Source organism: Lupinus angustifolius, chromosome LG11, assembly GCF_001865875.1.
Source record: "Lupinus angustifolius cultivar Tanjil chromosome LG11, LupAngTanjil_v1.0, whole genome shotgun sequence".
NCBI classification, from domain to species: Eukaryota; Viridiplantae; Streptophyta; class Magnoliopsida; order Fabales; family Fabaceae; genus Lupinus; species Lupinus angustifolius.
The window spans coordinates 20,106,809-20,119,011 of record NC_032019.1 but is presented as its reverse complement, the minus strand read 5'-3'; the positions used below and the strand labels follow the sequence as shown (position 1 = coordinate 20,119,011).

Below are 12,203 nucleotides of genomic sequence, written 5' to 3'. Positions count from 1 at the left end.
TTTGGATAATATCCCTAGAAATGTTAACACAAAGAAATGAATAATGCAACACAACAAACCCAATGCAATTTTTAAATTAATTGGTTAAAGGAAACAAAAAAAATATCTCATTATTGGGATAAGACCATTATTTTTTACATAAATAAAAATGGTGTTTTTATTCTTCTGCGATTAGGAACTAAATGTGGAATAGACATTATTTATCCCAATTTTATTAGAGTTAACTTGTATTAAATATTGGCTTAAAAGAAAAAGAGAATGATGTGGCCAAATAAAATGAGTGGCTAAAGTGGAACCTTTTTTGTAGCCAATGAGAAGAAGAAGTTGTGGTGAAACATCTTTATTTTTGGCTATACAATCCTCAAGGCTTTGGCTATAAATAGGAATGGTCCAAACCATTGTAAGACACACCAATATTCTAGCTTTAGTGCTTATTCTCTCTTGTTCTCTTGTTCTAATATTGTGAGGAATATTTTAGTGTTTAAGATATACTTGAGAGCGAGTGATATTTGGTGTACTTGGGTTTTGGGAAGTGAGTGAAACACTTGAGTGAACTTGTAATTCTCTTTTATCATAGTGATAATAATCATTGTTTCTCTTCAATCTTGGACATAGGCAAATTGCTGAACCACGTTAATTTCTCGGTGTCATTTTCTCTATTATATTTTCTCCATGTGTCTTCCACATCAACATTATATTTATATAATATATATTGACAGGCATATATTATAAGAGGATGTATATTATAAAGTTTAGGCAACACAAGCAAGGTGCTATATGTTAGAAATCTATATATATAATAGGATAAAAGTCGTGTAGTTTAAGGTACAAATATAAAAGAATAAATGGACGGAAAGACCTGGTATTTAAGCGTGTCTGTTAAGACTTACCTCTCTTTCTTGGGAGCTTTCCTGGTGTATGTTCACGGACTACGATATTGTTCCAGTATACGGTTATCATGGCAAGTGCTAAATTTGATTTGGAGAAATTTAATGGAGAAAATGATTTCAACCTATAGCGATTGAAGATGAAAGCTCTACTAGTTTATCAAGGCTTGGGAAAAGCCTTGGAAGGTAGAAACAAGTTACCACAGAGTCTGACCGAGGACGAGAAGGATGAAAACCTGGAAAAAGCACATAGTGCAATTTTGTTGTGCTTGGGAGATGAAGTTCTACGAGAAGTGTCAGATGAAACTACAACTGCTTCATTATGGTTGAAGTTGGAAAGCCTGTACATGACGAAGTCACTCACTAACAAGCTGTATTTGAAGAAAAGAATATATACTCTTCAAAATGCAGGAAGGAAAACCCATAAAAGATCATCTGGATGAATTTAACAAAATTATTCTTGATCTAAAGAATATTGATGTTAAAATTGAAGATGAAGACCAAGCAATTCTTCTACTATGTTCCCTTCCAAGTTCTTATGAGCACTTCATCGACACCATGATGTATGGTCGAGAAGATCTGACCTTAGACGAAGTAAAGGCGGCGTTGCACTCAAAAGAACTGAAGAAAAGAGTATCATATTCGAGATCTGAAGGCTCAGGTGATAGTCTTTTTGCCAGAGGAAGAACAGAGAGGCGAAATCAATTTGGTGAAAGAGGGAAATCTAGGTCCAAGTCTAAAGCGAAACCTAGAAAGTATAAATGTTTTCATTGTCATAAGGAAGGTCATATAAGAAAGAATTGTCCAGAGCGCAAAGGCAAGGAAAAGATTTATGAATATGGAGATGCAGCTGTAGCAAATGACTATGATAGTGCAGATGCACTAATAGTCTCAGAGCACGATTCAAAAGATGAATGGGTACTTGATTCTGGATGCTCATATCACATGTGTCCCATTAAGGATTGGTTTTCAACTTACCAACCCTTAGATGGGGGCAAGGTCCTTTTGGGAAATAATGCTCCCTGCAAGGTCATTGGCATCGGCTCAATTAGAATCAAGATGTTCGATGGAATCGTAAGGACGTTGACAGATGTAAGGCATGTTCCAGAATTGAAGAAAAATCTGATTTCCTTGGGAACACTAGATTCAAAAGGTTATAGCTACAAAGGTGAAGGTGGAGCTATAAGAATATCTAAAGGCGCTATGGTTGTAATGAAAGGAAAGAAAAAGAATAGTCTCTACATGCTACAAGGAAACACAATCACGGGTGTTGCTGCTGTCTCATCAACAAGTGATTATGATGTCACCAAATTGTGGCATCTAAGAATGGGTCATGTTAGTGAAAGAGGCCTAGCCGAGTTGGCCAAGCAAGGATTGCTATGTGGTCAACAAGTCGGGAAGGTAGACTTCTGTGAACATTGCATTTTTGGGAAGCAATGTCGAATAAAATTCAACAATGCAGTTCATCGAACAAAAGGCACGTTGGATTATGTACATTCTGACTTGTGGGGTCCTTCCCAAGTACCTTCTCATGGTGGTAGGAGATATATGCTAACTTTCATTGATGATTATTCAAGGAAGGTTTGGATCTTCATTTTGAAACACAAAAGTGAAGCATTTGTGAAGTTCAAGCAGTGGAAAACCTTGATCGAAAAGCAAACTGGGAGGAAGATCAAGCGACTGAGAACTGACAATGGCCTAGAGTTTTGTAGCAGAGAATTCGGAAACTTTTGCAAGGATCATGGTATTGTCAGACATTATACTGTGAGGCACACTCCTCAACAAAATGGACTTGCAGAACGGATGAACAGAACCTTACTTGAAAGGACAAGGTGTATGTTGTCAAATGCGAGATTGCCAAAACAATTCTGGGCGGAAGTTGTCAATACAACTTGTTACTTGATCAACAAATGTCCATCAACAACTATTGACTTTAAAACTCCAGAAGAGATATGGTCGGGTGTTCCTGAAAATTATGATAATTTGAGGATATTTGGTTGCCCTGCATTTGCTCATAACAAAGAAGGAAAACATGATGCAAGAGCATTGAAATGCATTTTTCTTGGATATCCTGATGGTGTAAAAGGATATAAGTTATGGTGGCCAGAGAAAAGAAAATGTATTATTAGTAGGGATGTTACTTTTAATGAAGCTGAAATGCTAAAGCCTCATAAAGAGTCTTCAAGTGAAAACAAAGACCCTAGTATCTCGGAGAAGGTGGAGTTTGAGGTGGAGCCAACAAAGGAAAATACATTTGATCAAGAAGAAGAAGTTCATGATGCATCTACTAGTAGTGATGTATCCCAATTGCAACATTATCAGTTGGCTAGGGATAGGCAAAGGAGACATATAAAACCTCCTGAGAAATATGGTTATGCTGATCTGGTGTCTTATGCTCTAAATGTTGCTGATGATATCAGCAATTGTGAGCCACAATCATATGAAGAAGCTATCAACAATAAAGAGGCTTCCAAATGGATTTCTGCCATGAGAGAGGAAATTGAGTCTCTTCATAAGAATCATACTTGGGTTCTTGAGAAACGACCAAAGTCTCAAAAGGTTGTTGGATGCAAATGGGTCTTCAAGAAGAAGGAAGGAATTCCTGGAGTTGAAGATGCAAGATTCAAAGCGCGATTAGTGGCCAAAGGTTTTACACAAAGAGAAGGAATTGATTTCAATGAAGTTTTCTCCCCTGTGGTAAAACATAGCTCTATTCGCATCCTACTTGCCATTGTAGCTCAATTTGATATGGAACTTGAGCAACTAGATGTCAAAACAGCATTCTTGCATGGTGAGTTGGAGGAACAAATCTATATGAAACAACCTGAAGGATTTGAAGTTCAAGGGAAGGAAGATCATGTTTGCTTATTGAAGAAATCCTTATATGGCTTAAAACAATCTTCTAGACAGTGGTATCGACGGTTTGACACCTTCATGCTCGAAAATGGCTATTGTAGAAGTGAGCATGATAGTTGTGTCTACTACAAGAAGCTGGCAAATAAGTCATTTATCTATCTCCTTCTTTATGTTGATGACATGTTGATCGCATGTAAGAACATGTCAGAAATAAAAAGCTTAAAAGCTCAATTGAGCTCAGAGTTTGAAATGAAGGACTTAGGAGTTGGAAGGAAAATTCTAGGAATGGAGATTCAGAGAGATAGAAAAGAAGGGACGCTCTTTCTATCACAAAAGAAGTATATTGAGAAAGTGTTGGAACGATTTGACATGCAAAATGCTAAACCGGTCACTACTCCATTAGCGTCTCATTTCAAACTTTCAATAGCCTTATGTCCGCAAACTGAGAGCGAAAATGAGGAGATGTCAAGTGTACCTTATGCTAGTGCAGTTGGCAGTCTTATGTATGTCATGGTATGCACTAGACCAGATATTGCACAAGTAGTAAGTGTGGTAAGTACTTATATGGCAAGTCTTGGTAAAGTTCACTGGAAAGCCATGGATATTGGCTTATTGTATGGAAAAGTCAAAGATGTTGGAAGTAAGGTCATCGGATATGTTGACTCAGATTATGCCGGAGATTTGGATAAGCGAAGATCACTCACTGGAATGTCTTTACACTGTGTGTTTGTGCTATTAGTTGGAAAGCAACACTACAATCAATTGTTGTTTTATCTACAACTGAAGCGGAGTACATCGCAGTAACAGAAGCTGTAAAGGAAGCCATTTGGGAGAAAGGTCTAATTGAAGAGTTGGGTATACAACTAGAAGAAACAACCATCTACTGTGATAGTCAAAGTGCGACTCATTTTGCCATTTCTATCAATTACTCTCATCTCATTCTTATGTGCACTCACCTCTTTATCTAGAATGAAGATTAATTTAATTCTCTTAAGTTGGTGTCTCTAACACCGTCCTGCTCAATACTTCTCTACAATGATGTGGTACTATATTACTGGGCGGGACATGATTTATCCAATAATGGGGTTAGCTCTCAGTTTAGAAGCCCATTTTTTAGACTGGTTAAGGAGGGCTGACCCGACAAGCAAGGTGAAGATTTATTAAATATTGGCTTAAAAGAAAAAAAGAATGATGTGGCCAAGTAAAATGAGTGTCTATAGTGGAACCTTTTTTGTAGCCAATGAGAAGAAGAGGTTGTGGTGAAACATCTTTGTTTCTGGCCATACAATCCTCAAGGCTTTGGCTATAAATAGGAATGCTCCAAGCCATTGTAAGACACATCAATGTTCTAGCTTTAGTGCATATTCTCTCTTCTTTTCGTGTTCTACTATTGTGAGGAATATTTTAGTGTTTAAGATATACTTGAGAGAGAGTGATATTGGGTGTACTTGAGTTTTGGGAAGTGAGTGAAACACTTGAGTGAACTTGTAATTCTCTTTTATCATAGTGATAATATCATTGTTGTTCTTCAACCGTGGATGTAGGCAAATTGTTGAACCACATTAATTTTTCGGTGTCATTTTCTCTATTTAGTTTTCTCCATGTATCTTCCGCTACAAGAACTTGTAACATTTTACCAAAAAGATTCTACATTAGATTCAACTTGTTTTTTGTAACATAAGATTGTAAATTCATAAGAAGTTAAGAGTTAGTTAGGGAGTTTAATACCACGAAAATGCACAAAAATCACAGCAAAAATAAAATAAGGGAATCTCAATGTTTTTGTGGTTCAACACTATCTGCCTATATCTACAAAATCACTGCAAAAAATTATTTACTGCCATAAAATAAAATTTCAATTTTTGGATATAAAATCTAAAAAATCGTCTACGAATCATCCCATAAACCTGAGTACTTCAATTAATAGTTACAAAGAATAATCACACTTTTGCACATACTCTCAACAATATTACTTTTTAAGTGACTCAATTTTTGCCTTACAGATTGGATCAACCACCCAATTATGAAATCCTTTATTTATAAAGAGAGAAAAAAGACAAGGGGACTAGTATAAAGTGAATGAAATTAATTGAAAAAGTTCACACAGACTTTCAACCTTTAGAATTGATAAAAGAGCTTAATAGTAACATGGTAGGCAAAACCAGTATTAGACTATTAGTGTCCGATATCAAGTTCTATATTATTTGTCAGTTTTTATCTTAGATTACAACAAGACTTACAGGTACGTAATACGTGGAATTGTAGAATAAACAAGGGAACTATGTAACTGTATTTATCCCAATTGAACACTAATATATATTTGCATCAGCAGAATCATATCAGAAACACAAATATGATAGAGAAATTCTTCATTCATTGCCATGAAATTTAATATACCTTAGAAAAATAGACAACAATACATCTACAAGCAACAACAACAACTAATAAATTTTATTAGAGGAAGTATGCATTGAAGTCTTGATATATACTTCAATATTCATAGAAAGATGGTACCTTACTACCTTAAGTCCTTATTACAAAATGAGAAGAAAATATTCATGCCTTGGTTTCTTCCTCTTCATTCTCACCTGACATCTCCTCCAAAGATTTACCATTTGACTCAGGCACCAAGAATGTGAATAGAAATCCTAAAATATTAACCACACCCAACAAAAGCAGTGAATTCCTCACTCCAATACCAGCAGGGTACCCAGCTTCAGCTTTGGTCTTGTCCTGGTTCTGTGCCAAATATAAGAACCCAAATGCACCAATCATTGCTCCAAGCTTCCCTGATGCCGATGATATCCCGTGGCAAGTAGATCGAAATCGGGCAGGGAAAATTTCTGCTGGCACAACAAAAGTGGTAGCATTAGGCCCAAAGTTTGCGAAGAAAAATGTCAAGGAATACATCACCACGAATCCGATTCTGTTTTCCTTATGAGTCCAATGGTCATAAGGAATGGCAAGAGCAAACATAAACACAGTCATGAAGAAGAATCCCATCAATTGGATAGCAAATCTTCCTATTCTGTCAATGAAAGCCACTGTAAACCAGTATCCGGGAACTGTACTACAAAGAGCGATAAGCGTTTGCGCCCTCGCGATTCTGTAGACCTCCTCAAGTGCATTCATGGTTTTTGCAGGAGGAATCCAACCGATTGCAGTGAAGATATCCTTTTGGAAGAGATTTTGGCTGTAAAATGCAATATCAAGCAAGAACCATGTGCTGCAAGTTCCAAGTAAATGTAGTCCGTGGCGAGCGAAGAATTCCTTGGAGAACAAGCCAAATTGCTTAGATTGTGTCTGCTCTTCTTCTCTCTTTGGTTCTGCTCCAATCTCCATCTGCATAACCTTAGCCATATCTTTTGCAGCCTGCTCTGTATTCTTAGCAACCAGCGCAGTATAACGTGCAGTTTCTGGCATTTTCGACCGCGAGTAGAATGTCATTGCAGCTGGAATTGCTCCAAACATCAGAATTATCCTCCAAACATAGTCTGCTTGTGGAACAGTTGAGCCCAATGGATCAACCTCGTATGCTGGAGCACTAAAATTGGACTTGAATGTAGACGAGATTACGATTGCAAATATACCACCTGCCAAAATTCCAAAACCTTGCATAGCAAAGACTGCAGCTATAAAGGCGCCACGAGTCTTCTTATTTGCATACTCGGACATGATTGTAGCAGAAAGTGGGTAGTCTCCACCAATGCCAAAACCAAGCCAAAATCGGAAAAAGCAAAGAGTTGTCATGACAGTTTTTGGATCGCGTCCGAAAGATAGTCCAGAAGCAATTGAGCACAAAACCATCAGCATCAGTGTCATGCCATAGACCTTTTTTCGGCCCATTTTATCACCTAGCCAGCCAAAGAAGAGTTGCCCCGAAAGCGTTCCAACCAAGGCTACACCGTTTACAGCTGCAGCCACATTGGGAGGCAATGAGCCAGGCTTTTCTGCACCCTCATGGTGGTAATATATGCGGCCAAGTAGCTTTGTGACAAGGGATATGCAGAATAGATCATATGCATCAGTGAAGAATCCCATTCCAGCAATGATGATTGCTGTGAAATGGTACCATTGTGTTTTGGCCACATCTAGTGCATTCAGCACCTCAATTTGTTCTTTGCCCATGCCACCAAGTTTCCCCAAATTCTTCACTTCTCTACAAAAGAGGAACAATTGCCAAATTTTGAGTTCTTTGAATACAATTATTGATAATTTAAGCATAGATGACCAATGCTTTCAACCCAAACCAACCATTAGACAATGAAACTATCATGTCAACCTTGATGACAAGGATTTGATGTCCCAAACTGTGTCCCAAACCATGTCTTAGACTAATCAAAGCATGTTATGTCAATCAAAAAATTAAATATTTATTATGTTTTCTGTTTCTGCGTCAATATCATTGGTCCGAGACATTGCTTGGACAAGAACATATCCTTGTCCATTATAACAAACCTATTTTTTGATAGCTGGCTATCAATAATTACTTTATCACCCATAGAACCACAAAAAATTACTCAATTACACATGAAAAAAAATTGTACAGTTATATGAAACTTCTTTTCTAGAGGACACAAGGGAAATTGAGAATGTGTATCAATATTACAAGGTAATCCACTTACAATGGATGAGGACAAGTAAAAAAACCAGATAAAATGGGTATAACATGCTAAAATTAACATATATTAAACAAAATCCAAATTTCAAATGGGTCATCATCATTTAGAAATAATATATATACTATACTTTGATGTATGAACATTTTATGATCATATATAATAATGTATGAAAACAATTTTTTTTCTTAAGGGTCCACCATCCCTTTTAACTCTAACCTATTTCCCTCCCAAATGAGAATCATAAGTCATATTATATATAATGTAATGCATGAGATAAGACAATGGAAGGAGTCAATAATAATAATCCAAAAAAGACACCAAAAAAACATAGATATTAGAAAGAAAGACAAGAAGGGACAATGCTAGATATAGTATGAAACTGACCTGAATTTATGAATAGAGAGAACTCAAAAAGAGAGAATATAAAGAGGAATTGGGTGAACAAAAAAGATGTGAAGAATGTGGGAAATGATTTATGAGAAACACAAAACAGAACATAAAATAAAATACTAAAAATAGAACATGACACTAATATTCCAAAAGCATATACTCCTTCCTTTTCGCGCTCTCTTTGCGCCACCCAATCTCCTTTCTCTAATGCTCTTATGATGCCGCTTCCTAACTTCTCGGATTATTATTGTTTTCCAATGCTTGTTTTTTTTCAACATTTGTATTCTTATATTATTGTTTTTACATTATTTTATGCTATAATGCAGTGTCGTTAAAACCGTACCGGTTATCAAACCGGTCAGGGTACTGGTATAGTGGTACAGTAGTTCAACCAGTGGTTCAGTAATTAAACCGCATGCCGGTTAAACCGGACATACCTACTTATATTTATATATATATATATATATAACTCAAAATTCACATAAATAAACAACTTTAAGTCTTTAACAAATTCAAAGTCTAAATTAAAAAACATATATCAAACCAAAAGTATCACTTAACAACCGCAAAATATAAATAAATGACATAAGTTCACAACTCATTCTACAAAACAAATAAATTTGGAGTTTTAACATTTAACACCAATGAGTCAAAGTTGTCTCATATAAATATTATACTTTTCTACTAAATCCTATCTTCATACAGTACTCCAAGATTACACAAATGTCACGTTAGGAACCAAAATATGTAATCTAAGTATGTCTTGGAAGTATGTGCCTTAAAGGGTTGAAGAATTGTTAGAAAGATGTGTCACCTTGTAATCAATTTTTAAGTTTTTAAGTTTTTTTTTAAAAAAAAAATATGTGTATAAACCGGCCGGTTTAGTAAAATACCGGCCGGTTCACCAGTTTTGACCGGTTTTAATACTTGGCTGATTCAACACTTGTACCGTACCGGTTAGAGGCCTGGTTCACCGGTTTTCCGGTTGAACCGGCCTGTACGATACGGTTTTAATAACTATGCTATAATGAATGGATTTCTGATTAAACGTGTTATTTAGTTGTTACGAATGAATTATTAATCATGAATGTACTCATTAATAGTTATAAAATGCATGCTTTTAACGGCAAATAGTTCAGATTTCCCTATTGCAAAAATGGTAGAAGAAATTAGTATAATATAATATATTTTTTTCAGTTTTAAAAATAGTGGCAATCATCATATATCCTGTTATTCCGTTATTAGTGTTCCATCGAATCCGATAGAGCCTCGGAATATCAACAACAATATTTTGTAAACATTCATACATATATATACATATATGGGAGGAGAAAAATAAGTTTAAACTTACTTCTCATCTTATGTATCAATTAGTGTAAAATCTAAACTATAAGATGTTCCTTTGATGGCTATGATGGAAAACTTATTATTGAAATAAATGGATCTCACTCTATGTATACAAGAATGGACATCATATATCACGAATAGTGTCTCACTCCATATCTATTTACGTGTTAATAAATGATTGGTTTGGGACAGAGAATGAGACATTGGGACAAGTTATCCTCATCCATTTATACATAGACATTCATATATAAGCATTCATGTATATATATATATACACACTTTCTTGTTTCCTCATCCTCTCTCCTATCTCTTTTTACTGCTACAAAGACAATGGTGGAAAAAAAGGAGAGAATGAAGAAGGTGTAATATCCTTACCAAGTCATGAAAGAATTAACATCACTAAAAAAATGATCAACTATATCCAACTCCATGAACAATTTTTCATATTGTTTTTTTGTTTGCGATCACGATTGTGGTTACGTTAAGTTTATCATCAGACGTATACAAAAATGTAAGAAAATGTGATAATATGATTTCGGATACTCCAAATCTGCAATATTGCGACCATGATTGTGTTTGCCCACAATTTAAAACCATGCCATGATTAACACTACCAAATAACTTGAGAAGAAGTGAAGCTCAGAAGTTGCTCTAGATAATCAGATCCTAAATCCTCCAACACCAGCACATTTTTGGAAACCATCTCTAACCCTCTATCACCCCTTTTGGTCCTTTTGTTATTACTATCTCCACTACTCTTACACTTTCTTCTCATTGTGTGCTTCCTCTTAAGTGCCAATACAGGAGAACAATCATCTTCCAAATTAGGGTTATTGTTATTATTATTGTTATAGGTCATGTCTTTGAGTGATGCCCTAACAACTTGTTCAGGAAAGTTGAGCACTGCCATGGCACCTCTTGTTGATAAAGCAGCTTGGTCATAAGCTAGTGCAGCTGCTTCAGCTGTGTCAAATGTTCCAATCCATACTCTAACTCCATTTCTTGTTGAGTCTCTTATTTCTGCTGCAAATTTACCCCATGGCCTTGACCTTACACCTCTGAAGGGTCTCTTGTGTTTGTTGCTACTTTGATCCTTTGGTGGTGTTGATGAATATGATGATGGAGGTTGTGTATCTTTGAGTACTTGTGAATTGGAAGAGACTTCTTGTGATTCAGTGCTGCTAAGAGAGAGTGAAGAGTTGGAATATGAAGATGATTCCTTGAAGTTAAAGGGAAGGGTGGTGTTGTTTTCTTCATTGAAGAAAAAGAAATTCTCCCATGAGAAAGGTTTGGAAGAGAAAAGGGTTTGGTGTTGGGAGAAAGAAGAATCAAAATCCATGTTTTTTTAATAAAAATGCAGATACTAAATTCAGATGAGTTTTCTGTGTGCTGGTTTTGTATAAACAATGATAGTGGGTACTTGATGAAGATTTAGGGACCTAGCCTCCTTTATATACCCAATGAAGAAATAAACAACAAGTAGGGAAAATTGGAGTCAAAATGTTGTACATAAAAAAATCAAAATATATTTATACTTATATCTTTTTTATTTATAATAAAATGATACTTTTACTTTTAAAACTAAAAGAAAAATACTTCATTTTCACAAGAGTTGATAGATAAGAATGAAAAGGTTTCGATTAATAATGTGTTTGATATATAATTGGGGGCATGCAACTAGGCAAGGATGATTATGGATAACTTATCATTAGCTATACTATTAAAGGGTGGACCTACAATTGCACCCAAAAAACAGGGTGGAATCTATGGCCTACAGTGTAGTATTATTAGCCTGATAAGGAAAGAAAATATTGTCATATATAAGATGCTTAAAATTTTGGTCTATGATGGAAATGTTAAAATTTTGGGAGTAAGTTGAAGAAGGATTGTGGTCTTAGACTATATGTAAAAATACGACTTACATTAATAACAATAAAATAAAAATTAAAAAATAATAAATATTTAATTTTTTAATTGACACAATAAGTTTTTATTAGTGTAAGATAAAATTTGAGATATAAGGAGATAACATATATAATTGTGACCACTTACATTATATCCTAACCAATGAATATGGTGAACTCTTTTTGGAGTCTTCAAC

General features: G+C 35.4%; 2 protein-coding genes across 2 annotated transcripts; both read right to left on the bottom strand.

Moving 5' to 3' along the window:
* LOC109359024 (inorganic phosphate transporter 1-4) lies at positions 6,300 to 8,848 on the bottom strand. The gene is made up of 2 exons (XM_019603523.1): positions 8,750 to 8,848; positions 6,300 to 7,902 (listed from the first exon to the last, which is right to left on the bottom strand). The coding sequence occupies exon 2, from the start codon at positions 7,869 to 7,871 to the stop codon at positions 6,300 to 6,302; it is 1,572 nt and encodes a 523-aa protein (XP_019459068.1). The 5' UTR covers positions 7,872 to 7,902; positions 8,750 to 8,848.
* Positions 10,713 to 11,606, bottom strand: LOC109359820 (ethylene-responsive transcription factor 1B-like). The gene has a single exon (XM_019604516.1). It carries the CDS (start codon positions 11,439 to 11,441, stop codon positions 10,713 to 10,715), a length of 729 nt encoding a protein of 242 aa, XP_019460061.1. The 5' UTR covers positions 11,442 to 11,606.